General features: G+C 33.7%; 1 protein-coding gene and 1 long non-coding RNA gene across 7 annotated transcripts in view; one reads left to right on the forward strand and one right to left on the reverse strand.

Annotated features, from left to right (window-relative positions):
* Positions 1–20,327, forward strand: part of LOC144373593 (uncharacterized) — a 45,138-nt gene that overhangs the window by 2,642 nt on the left and 22,169 nt on the right. The gene's annotated exons all lie outside the window — the stretch shown is intronic.
* LOC144373589 (transport and Golgi organization protein 1 homolog) overlaps positions 2,103–20,327 on the reverse strand; it is a 164,489-nt gene continuing 146,264 nt past the window's right edge. For 3 of the 6 annotated variants that reach the window (XM_078036615.1, XM_078036618.1, XM_078036616.1), the window contains 20 exons: positions 19,046–19,067; positions 18,037–18,125; positions 17,723–17,800; positions 17,525–17,635; positions 16,232–16,303; positions 15,948–16,052; positions 15,182–15,304; positions 14,979–15,084; positions 13,909–13,964; positions 13,730–13,820; positions 13,420–13,558; positions 8,512–8,613; positions 7,596–7,656; positions 7,446–7,481; positions 7,302–7,369; positions 7,082–7,182; positions 6,763–6,900; positions 5,716–5,792; positions 3,948–4,110; positions 2,103–2,930 (listed from right to left, as the gene is read on the reverse strand). In XM_078036615.1, the coding sequence (XP_077892741.1) occupies positions 2,647–2,930; positions 3,948–4,110; positions 5,716–5,792; positions 6,763–6,900; positions 7,082–7,182; positions 7,302–7,369; positions 7,446–7,481; positions 7,596–7,656; positions 8,512–8,613; positions 13,420–13,558; positions 13,730–13,820; positions 13,909–13,964; positions 14,979–15,084; positions 15,182–15,304; positions 15,948–16,052; positions 16,232–16,303; positions 17,525–17,635; positions 17,723–17,800; positions 18,037–18,125; positions 19,046–19,067 (2,022 nt within the window). In that variant the 3' untranslated portion in view covers positions 2,103–2,646. Of the gene's footprint in view, positions 2,931–3,947; positions 4,111–5,004; positions 5,591–5,715; positions 5,793–6,762; positions 6,901–7,081; positions 7,183–7,301; positions 7,370–7,445; positions 7,482–7,595; positions 7,657–8,511; positions 8,614–13,419; positions 13,559–13,729; positions 13,821–13,908; positions 13,965–14,978; positions 15,085–15,181; positions 15,305–15,947; positions 16,053–16,231; positions 16,304–17,524; positions 17,636–17,722; positions 17,801–18,036; positions 18,126–19,045; positions 19,068–20,327 lie in introns of those variants that run through there. The other 3 variants (XM_078036617.1, XM_078036620.1, XM_078036619.1) reach the window with 3 other exon arrangements.

A 20,327-nucleotide genomic window follows, 5' to 3' on the forward strand; every position in this document is an offset into this window, starting at 1 on the left:
GATACATTGTTCTTTCTGTTTTCTCATACTATAAAATATGTATATCAAAGTGATAATTTAAAAAAAACAAACTTTTTTTGGTTGTAGATGGACACAGTACCTTTATATTTATATGTGGTGCTGAGGATCAAACCCAGTGCCTCACATGCAACCCCAGCCCCTCAAAGTGATAATTTATATGAAGAAATATTTAGCATCCTTCACATAAGAATGCTTTTTTTTAACCTCGATTTATTTATGTGGTGCTGAGGATTAAACCCAAGGCCTTGCCTGTGCTAGGCAAGTACTCTACCACTGAGCCACAACCCCAGCTGCCACCAAAGAATGGGGTTATATGGAAAAAAAAGAGGATGCTTTATATGAATGTCTTTCATCAGCATTAAACAAACTTAAATTGAACATTGTCGTCAGCTTAGCTTTAATTCAGACCTGATTGACCAACCCCCCCCAAAAAAGGTGATTTTATCTTGAAGCAGTTAACACAAAGCAATCTGTATCTCACAAATTAGTTGTTTAAATTTACTTTCTAGTGTGGGAGGGGATGAGTCACTGGACAATAATTACAACTATAGCAGTAATATTTTCAGGTTGAAACACTACTGCTTCACAAATTAAATGATTTTAGTAACTAAACTGAAACACAATTTGCTGGAGAGGACTTCTAAAACTTTTGAGATACAAAAGTATAATTGAATCAGGGGACAGTATTCTCCACACAACCTGTATATGGGCAGATACCTTGGGCTTTGCTACAGAAGTGGTACAATCAATCAGATGGATGTAAGGAGAGGCAACTATGGGTGGGTTCAGAACTGCTCAGATAAACTATGTAGAATGCATTATAACTTACTAATAGAATAAATACAAAAAAGGCTTTAGAGGGAAAACTACTGTTGCTTTGAATAAAATAATAAATCTGCCTTTCCTTGAAAATCTATCTTCCTAGCTGACATCACCTTTATTTAAATGCTATTTTAAAATTAGAAGTTTTAGTAACTTCAGCATTGCCTTGTGTCCTGTAGAGGTTTAAAGATACATTCAAAATTGGTGTTTGTGACTTAAATTTTATTTTACATGGTTAAAAATGGCATAAGCTATTATATGGTTTTCCTCTTACACACACAGCTGCTGCTTCTAATATTAAATGGAGGTTATGTAGATTGAATTCTTCCTAAAGGACTCAAATTCTTTTTATTCTGAGTTATCTTCAGTAGTTTAGAGATTTTGTTTCACACTGAAGCTTTTGCCCCTATTTTGAGAATACTTAGGGGACATAAAAAGAACAATGATATGTTATGTTCTAGGTTTTAACAATCCTATTACTTTCTAGAATTTAAAAGAATGGAAGAATATGGTCTAGCAGTAAAAAAAAGTACTAGGCTTTTATAATTTTATTTAAATCTTAAACCTCTTAAAATGTACTGTTAAAATTGCCGTAATTAATATTACAGTTCTGGAGAGCTAGTTCTTAGAAACATTGTTTTAAAGACAGTAGTTACAGATTCAGGATTTGCTTTAATTGATTTTTAAATAAAATATATTTGAGTATCTATCAAAAAAAGAATTTAATTCAGCCCATATTTGCTGATTATAGACATTATAAGTTTATGAGTTTCATTCATTCTTAGAGGATTATACTTTTCTAATTTTTTTTATCATATTCCTTGAAAATCAGTGGCAAGGTATGGGAAAGAGAAGAGTGTGTTGTGTACATTTTTAAAAAGAAATTTCCTTATTTTATAGACACAACATACCACCTTATATTTTACTGTTATAATGCAATAATGGCAAAAGCAGTAGAACTTCAGGTCAAACAACTCTTGCTACTAATGTAAACTCATTCTCAGAAAACCATTCTCACATAGACAGTGGTTAGAAAAAAGTACAGGAATGTGCTACAAAAATAGAGCCACAAGACTTCTCACAAGTAAAAGAAATCCTCTATAGAAGTCCACAGTTGACCAAGGTCCAGCCTCCTTAACAGTGAGCAACAGGGAATATGCTGCCAAGTTACCATCTTCAGTTCTGAGAGTGAGTTTACATGCTTCCCCAATGGCACAAAGTCTCATGACGATCCAATGAATCAACAGACACTTGGGAAATATTAATAAACAATTTTTTATGAACTATTACAACAAAGAACTTCAGCAAGAAGGAAAATGAAGTTTATGATCTTTGAGTAAACATTTTTAGTGTAACAGTCTCTGCGACCAGATATTGAAAGAGAAAAAAATCAAGCTTATAAAACACCATTTCTCTGTTATCAACTGCAATACACTAAAAATAGGATAATGGAAATACATGTTCTTAAAGCATTTCCACAAGAAATGTCCATAATTATGACATTCTAAATCATTTAGCAATTGTATATGCTACATTAACTAAAACAAAGATATTCCTTATTGCACATTTTAAAATTGGAAGAATACTCTAGCTTAAGTGGGGATATTTAGGGGGAAAATATTTTGGCTCAAAATGTATACTGCGCCAAGGCAGCTTTATTCTAAAAACATAAATCTTTTAAAATAAACTTTTATATTTTGAAGCCAATAATCCTTTAACTCGATGAATAGTTCATAGTCCATTTTCTGACTAAGTGTCAGAGGTTAAATTTACAGGCCCTGTTTTAAGGCCTGTGAACATCCCTCACACCTGAGAATCAGGTGTAGGTGGAGCTTCATCTTTAAAGCCTGAATGCATTAAGTCTTTTGCAGCAGGTGGTGGCCCATAGTCTTGGGGACCATGAGTTGGAGGTGGTAATGGGGCACCAGAAATGAAGTACTCTCTTGGTCCAAATGAGCCTAAAGTTCTAAATGGTGCTGGTGCAGGTTCTGGAAAAAAATCACGAGGGTCAAAAGGCAAATCCCGTTTTCCAGGTGAAACACCTGGTGCATATTCTCTGAAGCCTATTGGTGGATGAATACCAGGACCTGGAAAATAAAAAGGAAGTTATGTAAATACCCAGAAATTTCTGAACTAGGGTGATTTCAAGTATGTTGATATTATAGTCTTTAATTTCTCTCAAGCCTAGAACATCAACTGGTGAACATCCTGACTTGCCAGATGAGGCAAACTGAAATGGAACAAGTTTAGGTTATAGACTTTGGCCAACCAGCCATGAAGCAACATATTAAGGATTTAAATATGGCTCTACCTAGCTCCAGGCTTGTCGTTTTTCTTTTCCTACTATATAATTGCAGAATTATTTCTATCTCACAAGAGCTCCATTTATATTTGGAAGTACTATATTACCATGAAAAGATGATAGATTATGAAATAAGAACTTTACTACATCAAAGAAATTTTGATAAAAGGAAATCCCACTATTTATTACTCTATCCATTAAAAATTCATGAAGTATTTCAGCATGGACTTTACACATGCCATCAGAATCAAGGTGCAGGCCCTCCAGGAAAAGGCCTTCCACAGCCACCTAATTAAATCAGCAACATTTATTAGATCACTGTTAAATCCTCCTCTTTAACACTTCCCTCTGACTTTTCTCAAGGTAAGGAGGGTTTGACTTTTCCTTTTCTATATTCTATAACCTACTGCTTATGCTTCCATTATGGGTGATTACAAACTTTATGTTGTAGGATTTTCATATCTGTGACAAAATTTTAAGTTATGGCATGCATCTCATCCACCTTTCCATCTATTGCAGTGCATATCAACAGATTTTCAACAAACATCTGCAGAAGTAATATTTCTGGCTTTTCTGTATATAGCCCCTTATCCTTGTCTATGAGAGATAGCTATTGCCTATCTCAGTATAAGATTATGTAGTGTCCCATATGTGCCAGAAAACTGGAGGAAAAGTTAAAATGTACTCAGCTTTATCCTTTCATTGTTAAGACCTGAGATAGCAACCAACTGTTTTAGCAAGCAATAGAAGTGGAAGATGAATGTGATTTATAAGTCAATCACTACTATTCAGATCATCATACCAAAAGGTGGAGGAATTGGCTGAGGCCCAAAAGGCCCACCGAGCTGAAGTGGCAGTCCATACCGAATGGGAGGTGGTGGAGGCCATCCCATTGGGGGTCCCATGGGGGGGCCCATGAAGGGTACCCCTGAGAAAGGAGGGGGCCCATTCATAGCCATATGAACCTGCAATTTAAGATTTGAAAGAAGTTAAAAGTTTTAAAATTCCTATGTATTAAGACAAAGTACCAACACCGATAAAAGCTAAAACCCAAAACAGGCACCTGTCCAGAGAACACCATCAGTGCAACAAAACTCTACCCACCCCTCCTGTGTATTCCCACTGACAGCTTACAGAAGTTGGAAGGATGCCACAAGAGGGACCAGTTTGTTACTGATTATATCTGCACAGGAAAGGGAAAGGCAAGAGGACTGGCAGAGGTTGTTAACAGAGGTGATTTCTGACCAGTATGTCATGTTGTATTCACTACAATCTATTTCAAAGGGACTCCCCCCCTCCCCATCACTTCCCTTTCATCACAATAGCTCATTACTTCCATATTAAGAATGAACAGAATAAAATGAAAAATCCATTCTCTACCCATGTAATAATAGCTACTATTCAGAGTATCTTCGGTAAGTCTTTCATATATTATTCAACCTCTGAGATCTTTAAGTAGACTGTCTTGTTTTAAATAAGAGGGAACAAAAGCAAATGGAATATCATAATTTGTTGAAGGCCACACTGCATATTAAAGAAACTCAATCCCAGGTTTGCCTCCAAGCCATGCTTTTCCCACCTCTACTCCTCTCTAACAATGGGTCTTTGCTCTCTTTTAAATCTTCTACTACAAAGGGGTTTGGGGTCTTATCTAAGCTGCCCTTAGATTTCTCCAGAGATGTATATTCCTAGAATATATATACACTGGAACTTGAGAAGTATTTTCCATCACAGTGCTATATACACAAATTAGGAAGAAAAGGCTTTAATATTTACTTTCATTTACTGTACACCATTTGAGATATTGATTTATCATTTCATATGAGTAGTGGGTTTGAAACTAAACAATTAAAAATTTATTTTATTATAGAGCTTCAGAAGACCTACCAGATATAATAGCAACACAGTTACAAGAGAATACACTTATGTGAACAAATGAGACCATTGCTTGGGACTGGCTCAAGAGGTCATTTCAGATTATCATTGTTTCACTGAAACAGTATTTCACTTTCAGAAAATCTGATACCAATCTAATTCAAATCACTCAAAATAGGGTTTGCACAAATGGAGGAATTCTTAAATAACATTCTTCCAAACAAAAATAAAAATGATGAATTATATAATTTATAATGAATTTACTTTGCCTTAGAAGATTCAACACAAAACACCATATAAAGTTAGAGTGATAACTTTTTACATTCTGTAGTTCATTATAGTTGTACACACTTAAGCAACATTCCCAAGTTAAGGAGAAAAGTAAGCTCAATATTGCATGCAGTTTAAAGCAAACAAGATCAGTGTCATGCTCTGAATATCCTTCCCAGAAATGCACAGAATAAAACCCAATTCAGTTCTCAACCTCTAAGTACTTACTCCAACTGGATGCTCAGTCAAAGAAGTAATGGTGGAGACTGAGGGGGTCTCAGGTTCTTGGGGAACAGTTTGCTTTTTAAAAAACAAATGGGATAGTACAAATAGAACACAAAGAAGGATAAAGCAAAGAGAAAGTACTGTAGGAAAGCTACATGTTCCTGCATGACCACATGATTCACAGTAACTACAAAACTTACCTTGCCCTCATTCGTCACCTTAGCTGGAGAAGAACTTCTGGAGCTGCTGTTCATGTGAGCTGGACCACATCCTGGGTCTGTTAGAGATCAAAGAATGGATTCAGACTTATTCTAACATGAAAAGAATAAAAATCCTCCATCCACAATTACAGATTCTTTGAAATTACTTGGTCCTTTACCAGAGGCAATGGGTTTCCCAGATGCCTCAGAAGACCAGTACGAGGTAAAGGTCCATCCATTGACCCTTGGGAAAGAAAGATCAGAGCCCTTGTATGTATTTTTCAGAAGAAATAAACCACTGGTGGACAGGTCAGGGTTCAACAATAACTGGAAAGCAACATTAAAAATGGGTTGCCCAGGGGTTGGGGTCATAGCTCAGTTGTAGAGTGTTTGCCTAGCATGTGTGAGGCACTGGGTTTGATTCTCAGCACACATTTAAAAAATAAATAAAGATATCATGTCCATCTACAATTAAAAATATTTTTTTTAAAAAAAATGGGTTGCCCAATACATAAATCACAATTTATAAAGAGACTTAAGAAAAATAAAGAACTGCCTTGGGTTGATAGAACAGCAGATTAATAAGTACTGGTCCTAAACTTTAAGCTATAGACTTGAAGTATGTGTAGGCTGTTTTTTCTTTAGTCTGTATAACCTGAATTCCAATCTTACCAAGGCTACAGTCCTATTTAGAATTGGAAATAAGACTCAGTATTTCATGTTGGAAATATGTATGCTACATAAAGTTTAAGGCTACTTTTATAATATTTTGGAAAGGAACACCATAGAGATTTAATTTAAAGATAAAGGTTTACACTTCACAGTGTAAAATTTAAAAGAAAAAAACAATACAGGGACCTCCAGGAAAAAAAAAATGTTTTCTATTCTAGAACAGATTTTACAGAAAACATTCACTAAGATAACGTAAGAAATTATCTTCTATGTATTGTACAGGCCCAAATTCTATGTTTTTATTAGAATATTCAAAAGGGAAAAAAAAACAAAACCTTGAAGCAGTTTACTATAAAGCAACATGTGAATGCTCACCAAATCCGTTTCTGGGCATATCTTTTCGATTAAGAGTAGCAGAAGGAGGTCTTCCAGCTGGCTCTGCTGTCAGTGGAGGGGAACATTCTCTATCACTCACGGGGGATGGACCAAAAGAGCCATTATGGTTCAGTGGACCTAAAGACAACAATGCCGTGTTACTACTTTAAGGTAGCCTTCTCCCTGACACCAACCCTCACCTCCTGCTTTAGCAAATCATTCAGATTATTTCATAATCATTACAGACAGAAATAAAAAGTAATTTACATACATTCTGCACCAAGAAATAAAATAGCTCCTTTTACAAAGTGCCCCCTACCTCTCAGAGGAGGATTTTGTAAATTTGGTCTTCCCGGCATAGGTTTTACAATCATGGGTTCATCTTGCTGCATTGCCATCTTTTGGGTCATTTCCAATAGTCTTGAATATTGAGAAAGAATGGGCTGAATTATGAAACAGCAATCTATTCCTTCATAGATAATATCTAGCATAACCTTAAAACACTATAAAACATATAGTAAGATACCAAAATCACATACTTCTGTCTCAAATTAGCAGCTTCCCTTTTCTCTTCAGCTATAGCTCTTTCTGCAGAACGAGCTTTGAGCTATTAAAGAGAAAATATTCAAATTCAGTTGCGGTAGGCTATGCACAAAATAAAGAAAATGGGGAAAAAATCTTACCCAATTATCATGAGCTTTCTTCTCCTGCACAGCAATCTGAAAAAGACAACACATTAAAAAATATGTTTTTAGGGACTCATTATAATAGCCTATAATTGTCTGTATTAGATACAAAGAATTCTGCAACTATAGGACAGTATTAATTACTACCTGGTTTTTAAATGAGCGCTCGGTTTTCTGTAGTTCTTCTTCCAGTTCTTCAATTCTCCGCCTAAGAATTACAACAATTGAATAACATTTGAAACATTCTGACCATTTTCCCTTTATTCCATCAGCTATACTTTTAAAGACTTTATCATACATAAGAAAAACATTTCTATGGTTATATGAATCCAGTGTGATCAAAACTAATACTAACTACAGACCAGGTGCAATGCCACATGCCAGTAATCCCAATGATTGGGAAGCTGAGGCAGGAGGATCACAAGTTCGAGGTCAGTCTCAGCAATTAAGTGGGAACCTATGCAACTGAGACCCTGTCTCAAGGGAAAAAAAAAGGTCTAAGGATGTAGCTTAGTAGTAAAGCACCAAAAATAAATAAATAAATAAAATAAAAACCTAATACTAATAACTTCTTTATCATTTAATTGCTAAAGATTCTGAATGATAAATTATAATTTCTGTAACTGTTCATCAGTGTGTTCTCAAGTAATTCTGCTAGAAATATCTTCCTCCTTAAAACATTTTTTATTTTTTTCAAATTATATCCATAGAAGATTTCCAAGGTCTATCAAATGCCACACTTTTGTGGGTCTTGATACATCACACAGCAAACTGATTTCTTAAAGAATTACTACAACAATCAAAACCCGCAGAATTGTTTGCATTGACCAAGTTCCCTATGATCTTTCCCCCATTGGGTGTAAGTAAATTTTTTGTTAACATTTTTCATTTGTAAAGTTGAAATTTATTTTTTCTCCTGTGTGAATTGAATGTATTCATATCCTCTCGTTATTTATACTTCCATGCTATTTTCTTCTATCTACATAATGTAAAAAAAGATTAAAAAAGAAAGCTAACACTAGATCATTAGACATTGACACCCTCCTTTAGAAACTGAACTCACTTGTAATTTTTAACTTCCTGTACAGCGGAAACCACCATTTCATCTGCAGCTGACAGCCGCTGCTCTTTTTCTAGTCTCTCATATTCTTCGTGGCTTAGTTTCCTAAAATAAAGCCAGTTATCAAATCAAAAGTTTCTCTTTGTAAATATCACTTCCCACAATTCTATAAAATGCTTAGGCACATAAAATAGAAATTCAAACCTGCAATTTCGTAAATCAAACTCTGGCAAATCACTTACATTTTCTAACTTCTCCTCTTAATTCTCTACTTACCAGTAAATAAAATAAATGTGAAAACAACATGTGCCCCAGGGGCAAGTATCCTGTGTGTAAGATAATAAAAACTCACTTTACTTCAATGTGGAAGATCAGGACTGATCAACCTAACATAATTAAACATATTAGGATAAAGCAGGGGATAATTCTTTTCTCGTTTCTGCCATGGGTAGGACACTAAGTATATCTTTGTCATGGAGGAACTCTTTTCTCAATCCAAGACTGGTACCATAATAAAGATATAGTCAGTCAAAGAAAAAATCTTCTAGAATATGTCTTTTTAGCTATGCAATTAACGACAGAACATTTTTCACACTTTAGATATCTATTTCAAAAGAATTGCAATTAAGCAAAAAGACAAACCTGAGTTTTGATAATGTCTGAAAATAAGCCAAACTGACCCACGATCAGAGTATTATCTACTGACAAGTTTTAACTCTGATCATGAAACTCAAGATGTTCATCTACTGAGACAAAGGTAGCCACATTTAATGATTTAAAAAATACTATTTTCTGCTATCCTTGTATTACTTTAGCCATAGTTCCAATTCAAAAGATAATTAAATTGAAACTTAATTTTCCATAAATCAGAAGAACTATAGTAAAAAAGGATTATTGATACCAAATAGAAAAAGGGGATTATATATTCTTATATAGCTTCTCATTTAATTCTTCAGCAAGTATTTTATGAGTGGCTATAATATACTAGTTACCTTGTAAGATGCTAAAGAATAAAAGATCTCACTGTTTCAGGTATAAATGACACCTAAAGGAATATAATAATTTTCCCCACTGGCTTAAGAAGGAATATGGAGAAAACTGAATCTTGAAGGACAGAGAGAATTTTGTTTCCAATTATCAAAGAGTTAGTCTGAGAGCACTAAGAACAATCAAAACATCTTTATAAGAATATAAAAATGTGTTTGAAAGGATCCAAGCTAAAAAGGCAGTGAAGATATATGTATGTGGCCAAGATCCATTAGAAAAAGGAATCTCAGAATTACAAGTAAGGCTGGCACTTTAAGGTACTTTTCTCCTAGATTTACCCACATATTGAAGATAACACAAAGATATAATGAGTTTGAACTAAGCCTTCATCAAATTCCTGGGCTTAGAGGTAAAAACAAGTGTTTGGGGCTACAAATAAAGGGACCCTTAATAAAAGCCCTAGCCTTTGAGTTTAGATTAGAAAGTACTGCACACTTAAGTGATGAACAGGCAAAAAATCCAAAAGGAACAATACTGAAACATTGAAAAGACAAGTCATTTTTGAATTATCTTAATTGCTGACTAAGTTTAAAGTGACAGACAATCTTACTCAAGTAACCTCAACACTTTTCTATAAAAAGATAACTTCATCTTAGTCCTCAAATTTCATCTATAATTATCACAACAATGTTAGCCAATCAAAACTGATCAGGCACTCCATAAGACAAAATTCTGTGAGAAAAAAATCCCACAGAAAAGGAAACCACCTAATGGGGTTATCCGCACATGTTTTAAAATCACTGTGCTTTATATACTCAAAAAAGTAAAGTCAAGATTATGAATTTCAGGTTTGGGAATATAGTTTAGTTGTTAGAGTGCTGCCTTGCATGCACAAGGCTCTGAGTTCAAACCCCAGCACCACAAAAGAGGAAAAAAAAAAGATTATGAATTTTGTCAAAGGATTAGAAACTATAAAACCAAGAAATAGTTGAGTGTGGTGACCTACCTACAATCGAAGATACTCAGGAGGCAGAGGCAGAATGATGAGATTAAAGATAGCTTGGAAAGCAGTAAGACACTAGTCCCTTATGAGAAAGAGCAAGGAGTCTGGGGAGGTAGCTCAATAGTAGAGCACATGGCTCAAGGTCCTGGGTTTGAGCCTTAGTACTGAAATAGGACTGGGGTTGTGGCTCAGTGGTGAAGCACGTGCCCCACATGTGTGAGGCACTGGGATCAGTCCTCAACACCACATAAAATAAATAAAATATTGTGTCGGGCTGGGGATGTGGCTCAAGCGGTAGTGCGCTCGCCTGGCATGTGTGCAGCCCGGGTTCAATCCTCAGGACCACATACAAACAAAGATGTTGTGTCCGCTAAAAACTAAAAAATAAATATTAAAATTCTCTCTTTCTCTCTCTCTTAAAAAAATTCTATAAAAAATAAAATAAAATATTATGTCCATCTACAACTAAAATAATATTTTAAACCCTGAACTTTTTAAAATCCTAAACTCAATGAATGATTTTAGCAGCAGATTTGGGAAGTAAAATAAATCCTAGCGCTTTTAAGACAGGTCAGAAGAAAATATCCAGAAGAAGTAAATCCAGAATGTAGGAGGCAGGGGAAATCAAATTCTAATATGCATTATTATAATCAGAAGAGAGAATGAGGTAAAATCAACATTTAAAAAAAGACTCAAGAAATATTTAATGGTCCCAAACAACATAACTGCAAGAGGAAAAAGTGGGTGGGGTGGGGAAAACTACACCTAGGCACTTCCCAATAAAACTGATAAAAAAACAGAGAAATGACTACAGGAACTAGGGGAGGGATAAGACCAAACAACAATGATAATGGACTCCATAAAGAAAAAATTTAGAACAGATGGTAATTAATTGGATATTTTTAAATTGCTAAAACTAAGTAACAGTCAAAATTCAGTAGCCAAAAGAGAGATCCTTTAAAAATGGAAACTGGTTTTAACTCTAATCATGAAGTTCATGTCAACCTAATACAGATTATAAAGGTAGCAATATTTAGTGGATAAAATACTATTCTGTTTATCCTTGTACTACTTTGATACACTAATCAAATCTATCATTAAAGGACAATGTTCAAATAGAATGTAAATAATTTCAAATATGAAACCAACAGTGTAGAAGGCAGAACTACAGAAACTTTAAATATGTGTATAAATTGAATGAATGTCTTATGGAGTTCACAGTATATGAAGTACTAACATACAATGCCACAACAGTTATCTGATTCGGGAGCTACTTAAAGCCCATAAAAAAAATAATAAACCTATTAATCTATGTCAGGTTTTTATTAAATCCAGAATATATACCATGGCCTTTAAATTATGAGAAGATGAATAAAATTATAATTATAATTATATAATTACAATTATATAATTATAATTCCATTATAATTTATGATTACATCAAGCTTATACAGGGGATGAGGAAAATAATTAAAAATATTTAAACTATTAAAAAGATACAAGGAAGAAAAAAAGAACAGGTCATCAAATAGAAAGCAAATTCTTCATAAACCACAGGCACATATTGACATGGACAGACATATTTTAGAAAGTCCACTCAAGCAGCTATAGAGAAAATTACTAAGAATTTGAAATAAATTATATAAAAATATAAATAATGGAGAATGAAGACAGATGACCTAGGTTAGAAACAGAAAAGATGACACAGGCATGAACTAACATAGTACCTGGGGATGAGTAAAAAGAGTACAAACCACAGATGATGACTGAATGAATTTTGGAGGAGTTGAGGAAAATAGTGCTATAATTTAACTGCATTACAAAGAAAATTAATTGCCATTTAGGTCATTCATATTACTAGTAGGGACAGAGAAAACAAGTGTTCTCTTAAATAAAAAGTGATAAAATGAGAAATGTTTCTTTGAAACAGGCCAGGCATTTAGAACTGGCCTGAACAAAAATTTGAGATTCTAAAAAGGTCGCTTGGAGATCACAGAATTTTAGAAAAGTTAATGGGAAGGTTTCAATATTTAATGCATTAATTAGGCAACAGAAGTCAAAATACCTAAAAATAGTTAGGTCTATAAGAAGGTCTGTCTTTGCTTTAACAAGATATATATATATATATATATATATATATATATATATATATATATATATATATATATATATATATATATATATATATGCCGAAGAGTAAAATCAGGTGCAAACAAACAAAATCTGACACAAAAAAACCTATTTTTAGAGAATTCAAGTATTTTTGTGGATTAAAAACTTCAAATGAACTTTCAAAAAATAACTAGCTCCACACTGAGAAGATTAATATATAAATATATACTACAAACAAGTACTTCTGTAATCATAACTCCTAAGGTCCTTGCCACAGTTCAATTTTTAGTGTGAACATCTGAGATATTCAAGTCCAAAACTTGTACCATCAATAAGTAAATATTATTCCTTTTTGAAGTTTTTATTCTACTAAAACATGTCATTCCAAATCACTCAGTATTTTTAAAGGTCCAGAGTTAGAGATAAAAGTTCAAAACATTAGAATTACATAACTGATTACAATGAAAGGTAATTAAAATAAATAGTGGGATCATAGAAAGGGCCTAGATCTTTTGAGAGGTATTTCCACATCAGTGACTGTTAATACCAGTTTACCACTTCCTGCCTTCATATGAATTTGACAATTGATTACGATGTCCTCACAGCCTTAGTTTATGGTTCCAACTACCTCAGGACTCTTAAGACTGACGATGGAAAGAAAAATGCAACTTATAGGACACAAAACACAAAGGAAAAAAGACAAATCTCTACTTATTACAACTAGAAAAAATTGTAAATAATCTTAAGAAAAGATAAAATTATCTGTTAGTTCACACAGTGATAACAATAACAAACAATGAAAATCTTACTTTTGTAGTGCCATCTCATTTTGCTGGTAGAGTTCATTTAAAATCTCCACTTTCTGCCTAAGAGTTTTGCATTCCTCTTCCAGTTCAGCTTTAGAAGACCGTAGTGAATTGCAGTCACTTTCTAATTTCTTTATTTGGTCTGTAAAGGATAAAACAGCTTATCTCTATATGTGTACAAGGACTTAAGAACTTGTTTGAGGGAGTAGTGCCAAGAAAAGTAAGAAGCATGAAAGCAAGAAGCCATTCTTTATCTTTCCAATAAAATTTTAAGTCTTTTCATCATGGCAATTTCTTCTCAAGAAGAACCCACCTTCTAGATTACATATTGTGGACATCAAGGTGCTTTGCTTAAGTTGTAAAAGTTTTAGATCCTCTTCAACTACTGATATTGTAGTTTGTGTCTAAAAATTGCAGAAAAGAGAGGTATTCTTAAAAGTGAGGCATAGGAAGAATTCACAGGCACTATGGGACTCTTACAAAGAACTATACCCGAGAGACATCCATCATCTGCTTAATTTGATCTTTGATCTTCTCGTTCCGATCACCTAAAAAACAAAAGACTTTTAGCTTTTCCTTTCCTTACTTTTAACTCTATATTCTCCTAACTTCCCCAAACTAAAGAATGATTGTGTTCAAACACCGGAAGAAAAAAAAATCAATTAAATAATTAAACTGATTAGACTAATGACTTTTAAGAGAATTGCAAGCTTAGATTTAAAAAAAAAAAGAAAGAGGTGAATTTCAGACTGGGGTTGTGGCTCAGTGGTAGAGTGCTCACCTAGCATGTGTGAGGCACTGAGTTTGATCCTCAGCATAAAAATAAATAAAAGTACTGTGTCTGTTTTTTTTTTTTTTAAAGGTGAATTTCTAGTTTGCACAACTAAAATGTTATCTATGTTATTCTTGTAAGATAAAAGCTTTTCTTCTCTCTCAGATCTATCTTCACCTGGGCAAGTAAGTGTCTTGTTTTGAAAGATTCAATCCTCTATTTTCTCCCTGAATCTACTACCAGGTGTGGTTTGAAATACTTGCTATGTAAGCAATATCCAACTTGGGAGAAAACATCTGGAAATATTTTCCTCATCAGTAAACACTGTTACACTCCCTCTCTAGCTTTCTGATAGTCTCTAGCCTCTGTTCTCACAGCCTTAGTTTATGGTTCCAACTGCCTCCGGACTGACTGTGGACCTTAAAACCACAGAGCCATAGAGATGATGAGTATCAAAATCAAGTATCATCTGCATAAGTTAATAAATAAATTTCTCTTACTGTACAATGTTCAATACTTAGAGGTATAGGATGTGACTATTGTAGCTGCAGTGTACTTACTAGTTTTCAATGGGATAGGAAAAGTCAAGTGTTCTTCATATGCCTATTGCTACATTATACCCCAGCAACCCACCTCTGCCAATGCAACAGACATATCTATAGATCCAGTGATATGTGTCTACAACCCTGAAGCTTAAGAAGAAATTCAGCCAGCTGAAAAGTGGCATCTGTATACTTAATTAAAGACAGGAAAGAAAAAAAGGATTCAACCTCCCTGAGACTGATCTTACCTGCTAACTCTCCATTGGTTAATTCATCTGACTCATCTCGACTTTGATCCTCAGATTCAGATTCACATTGTAACCGATTCAACTGTGTGATGTAATTAGTTAGAGCCTAGAAAAGAAGCAAAAGGTTGGAAGACTCTCGATTTTAATTCAAAGATTTCAGGAGAATTCATGAGATGAAACATGTATTTGGAGTATAAACTTACATTAATAGTATCATCTTTAAGACTAAGCGTTACTTGTAAATCTTTCTGTAACTTCTCAAATGATTTCATTTGTTCACTGAGCTCAGCGTGTGATGTACTCCAGTCTTTCACTTCCTGCTGCAACTGAAAAGTCAAAACACATGAATTCCTATGGGTTAGGGAGGGGTTTCTGCACTGGATACATCAGGACTACAAGACTTAGACAAAGAAATACAGAGCCATACTCCTCGGTGGCCTCCCTCAATCGAGGAGGTTGAGACCTTGGTTAAGGAAGAGGGCAGAGTGGCCTCAACTCTCACAGCTGCAGTAAGAACATCAGAGCTATCAGGAAGTTGACCCTGTTTATTGCATTCCCCAGAAAATTGCTGCCAATTCAAATAATTTACCTCCAGCAGGAATGGCTGGGCACATATGACTGTCTCCTAAATTTAGATTCCTTATCATGTAATCTTCCCTTGGCCGGTGAATCAGTAACTACTCAAAAGAGGATCATAAAATACTTAATTTTCTGGTTTAAAAAGTTTCTTTGAGGCTATGCAAGTTAATAACTGATTGACATTTGATAAGAAAAGCAATAATCCAAAAATCCAAAACAGATGGAGACCATATATATGCACTCAATTTGGGGAGCATTGTTTAAACTTTGCATATCTAGAAAAGGTCCTACATGAATATTCCTTACCTCAGAAACAGATCCAAAAAAGATACAAGATAATGATATTCACTTCTCTAGTTTACATTATGTATGACATCAAATTTTATTTACCTGCTCTTTCTTCTTCTTAAGCATGGTATTTTCTTTCTGAAGCTGACAGCATTCCAACTTCACCTTCTCTTCACAAAGCTTAGCTTCATTAAGGACAATGTGAAGCTAATGCAAAACACTACAGTTAGTGAATTAATTCCAAAGAAAAAACAAAGTTATACTTTCCCAAACCACACATCATACAGTTCTCATTTTTTGCACATTTTAGCACACCTCAAATTTTTGGTCTGCAACAAAACTAAGATATAGTATTAATATCCGTTAGCAAGAGTTGGCAGCTTTACCTCTGAAAGTTCAGAAGTATTCACTGAAATGACATCTTTAAGCTTCTCTATAGTTTTCTTATTTTCCATTATCTGCCAGGTGAAAACAGAACACAAAATATGCATTAGGATTTCAGTAGAAATACTGATATATATGTGTGTGTGTGTGTACACACACATATATATACTAAAAAGATAAACACAACAAAATTTTTGTCAAGCCATCCCATTACATTTCAGGTAAATGCAGGGGATCCAGCTTTGGACTAAGCAAAAAATCAAGAACTGAAAGAGATGAGGGAAAATGAAGTCATAAATATTTCATGGCATCCACAACCTTACTGTTTATGAGATAACCAGAAAAAAAAGGTCAAAGTATAGAAAATCATAATGCAATAAGTAAATAAAATGTTTTAAAGCATAGAAAATTAACTAATTAATTACTGTTTCAAGTAAACCAGTTCAAATTAGTAATTTTTTTCTAGTGATAGAGAAAAAAATTTCCCAAGATCATTTTTAAAATTTTCTTATCTGAAGTAAAAAATGATAAAATTTAAGGAAGAATAGACTAATCTCACATACAGAAGAAATCCAAAAAATTTATAAATATACCCGCTCCTTAAGGAAGTGGATATAACTCTGCAATCTTTGTTTGCAATGCCTGGGATTGAATCCTGGGCCTCATGTATGCTAGGCAAGTGCTCTACCATGAGCTGCATCCTGAGCTTGTAACTCTTCATACTTTAACTGTGGGCTGTGCATGGTAACTTCCAAAGAATACAATATGAAAAGGATTGGAAAGAATTTTTACAGTGGAGAAATCTGATAAATACTACCTCAGCTAGGTGATCAAGCTTACTTGGGGGTAGGATATTTTAGAACACACTCTCTACTATCTTTTGCAACTTTTATGTAATTATAGAAACTTATAAAAATTGAAAATGAAACATGAATTGAAAATGAAATAAATTTTTTTAAGTACAGAAAATTGATTAATTCATTACTCTTTCAAGTAAAAAGTAAACAAATACTGTTCAACTGGACAATAGTTTTTTAGTTGTTCTGCATGTTTCCAAGGGCAGAGCAAAGCAATATGAAAATTATCCAAGGTTGAGAATAAAAATATTTCCTAGGCCCATAAAAATAATTTGTTGTATCAGTACTTAAAAGTTCCACAAAATGGGCAGAAGTGGGTTCAACTTCCTTGGCTCCTAATCTTACTTTAGTTAACAGCTAGACTAAGTTTAACTTAACCAATTTTACAAAATATTCCAAAAGCCAAATTGCAGTAACACTTAGCAGCAAAACTCTTACCAAGTCCTGATTCTTAGCTTTCTGTTCTTTCTCAGATTCTAACATAACATGAAGACTTTTAGCTCTCTCATCCAGAAGTTCATTAGCTTTTTCAAGAAGCTTCATTTTATCCTGGAAAAAATAGGTGTCAAGATTACTCACTCATTACATTTACTTTTGAGTTTAGAATGTAATTCCCCCCAAAAAAGGGATTTTTACCTTGTAATTAGTTGTTTCATCAGAAAGAATCATTTTTTGTTTCATGGTTTCTTGAACCTGTTTCTTTGATTCCTTCACCTATGCAAATAAAGCATTCAGAATTAAGATACACAAATTATAGTGCTACTATACAAGTTACTTCCAGACAAGTGACCCTTTCCAGAAGAAAGCAGTACTTAATACATGACTGCTTAGAATTTGGATGATTTGTAGGAAATAATGAAAAAAATTTTAAAATACGATTTTTAAATTAAAACAGGTAGAAATGATTCAAGCTAGAACCAAAGGAGAAAGAAACAAAAAAATAATTATACCTTCTGTTCATAATTTGACAATTTCTGCACTAGTTCTTCATTTTCTTTTATGAAATTGTTCACCTTTTTGGAAATTTGCTGTTCATTGACTAAAAGGGGGAAATATACAAGATTATTACAATCACTAAATGAAATTCAATTATTCAATCTACTAAAAGCAAAGACATGTTATATGGTACTATGAGGAAATACTTCTTAGCATAGCTATTATGCTTTTAAAAAGAAATCTATGCTTATTAGCAATAAGAGTATAAAAATTATTAAAATTTAAGAAAAATATAAGAACAATGATATTTTGCTTGGTGCAATGGTACACACCTGTAATCCCAGTGGCTCAGGAGGCTGAGCTAGAAGGATCCCAAGTTCAAAGCCAGCCTCAGCAAGAGCGAGACACTAAGCAACTAAGTGAGACTTGGTCTCTAAATACAGGAGGTTGGGGATGTGGCTCAGTAGCGTGCCCCAAAGTTCAATCCCAGGTACCCCTCCCATCCAAAATGATATTTAAATTTAAGCTTATTTCACAGATGGGAAATACAGTAAAGTGTTGTAGCTTGATATTCCTCCCTTCTCAAAACACTTTCTTTTCAGAAAATGGAATCATTTAATTCTTTGCAAAGAAAAACAGAAATGAAAACATACTGATTCACATTAACATTCTTTAAATTATCTACTCAATTACTTTATGCATGATTAAATCATTAGCATAGAAATACTCTTCAAATGTAATACATCTGCATTATATCAATATTCAAAGTTAATCTGCCCCAAATTAAAACTTATCATCTCCCTATCCACAATTTGTTCCTCCTCTTTATCTCCTATCTCAGAGTTGGAACCATCATCATCTACTCTATTATCCATGCTAGCAACCTAGGAACAGTAAAATTTTCAGGAGGTAAAAAAGATAATAGACATTAAAAGTCACTGTATCTACTTCTAACATACATAAAACACACATCAAACACCAATACAAAGGGTTATTACAAGTTTAAGAGACCTAAAAATTTACCTTGATATACTCTATCTTTTACCTAGAAGAGAGAAAAAAGATTAAATTTGATATCAAACATCTGCTCAATAGAAACAGCATTCCTAAAACAACAATCAGAATCATAACCAAGTGAGAATTTAATAACATTCTGGTTCAGGATAATAATTTATAGGATTAAAAATAAGTAAAGGTTAACAAGCCTTTTAAATTTAATTGGTAGTGATATTTCATAAATAGCCTCTGACATAAAAACACTAAGATATGCACCTTATTTCACAGTAAATATGTGTGTGTGTATGTGTGTGTGTGTGTGTGTGTGTGTGTGTGTGTACTCAAAATCATTTACTTGACAATTCTAAATAACCAGGATAAAGTCTAGAAACAATGACTATTCAAAAGGAATCTGAGGAAACAATATTAAAGGCATAATCTTTGTACTAAGATATGCCACTTTCACTCACAAGAAAACATCTTAGAACTCCAATTTAAATTTGGCTATTGGCTGAATTTAGAAACTAAGAGGCTACATCATCTTATTTCTGCAAACCACTAAATGTATAGCAAGAATTCTGAAAGGGAAGACTGCTAGAAGAAAATGCACAAGAAACAAGAGAAATGACAATTAACATATTCTGGAAAGGACAAAAACAATCATTTCCAAAAGACAGCAATAAACTACCTGATAATAAAACGTAAGCAGAAATTTTTTTAAAACATCACTAAATTTCTTTATAACTTAGCATATTACTTGTCCTTTCAAATGTTATAAATGGTGATGGGATACTCAGATGTGTCCATGGATCATCCATGGGATCTTCGTAATAGGAAATTGCATTCAGAAAACTCCAACACAGAAAGAAATGAACATTTCTTTAATGTCATAGCCTTGCTAACCTTTTACTCAAAATGACAACAGAGGAAAATGGGAAGTAGCATAAAAGCAGTCATCTAAGGTAAGGACTAAAGTTCCAAAGTCAAATGCTGAAACTGAGGAGCAACAAGCTAGGAACCAGATCCCACATAACCTAGTGAAAAGAGAAACAGGTACCAGGGTTTTTGAAATGAAAGAAACAAGAGAGAGAAATATAAAATGTTGTCATGTTTTTCCCTTCTCTTTATCCTTCTATTTCCTTTTTCCTTTTAGCTGAGAAAAAGTTCAATGAGATTAGAAAATTCCTCACAGGAATCCAGGCAAACGATTCTTCTATTTAAGAAGGGAATACTTTCTAGGAGATTTTACACTCAATTGTACAAGGAGAGGAAACTTATCTTAACAATGATATGTCTGATATAATTAAGA

The sequence above is a fragment of the Ictidomys tridecemlineatus genome, unplaced genomic scaffold, assembly GCF_052094955.1.
Source record: "Ictidomys tridecemlineatus isolate mIctTri1 unplaced genomic scaffold, mIctTri1.hap1 Scaffold_44, whole genome shotgun sequence".
Taxonomy (NCBI): Eukaryota; Metazoa; Chordata; class Mammalia; order Rodentia; family Sciuridae; genus Ictidomys; species Ictidomys tridecemlineatus.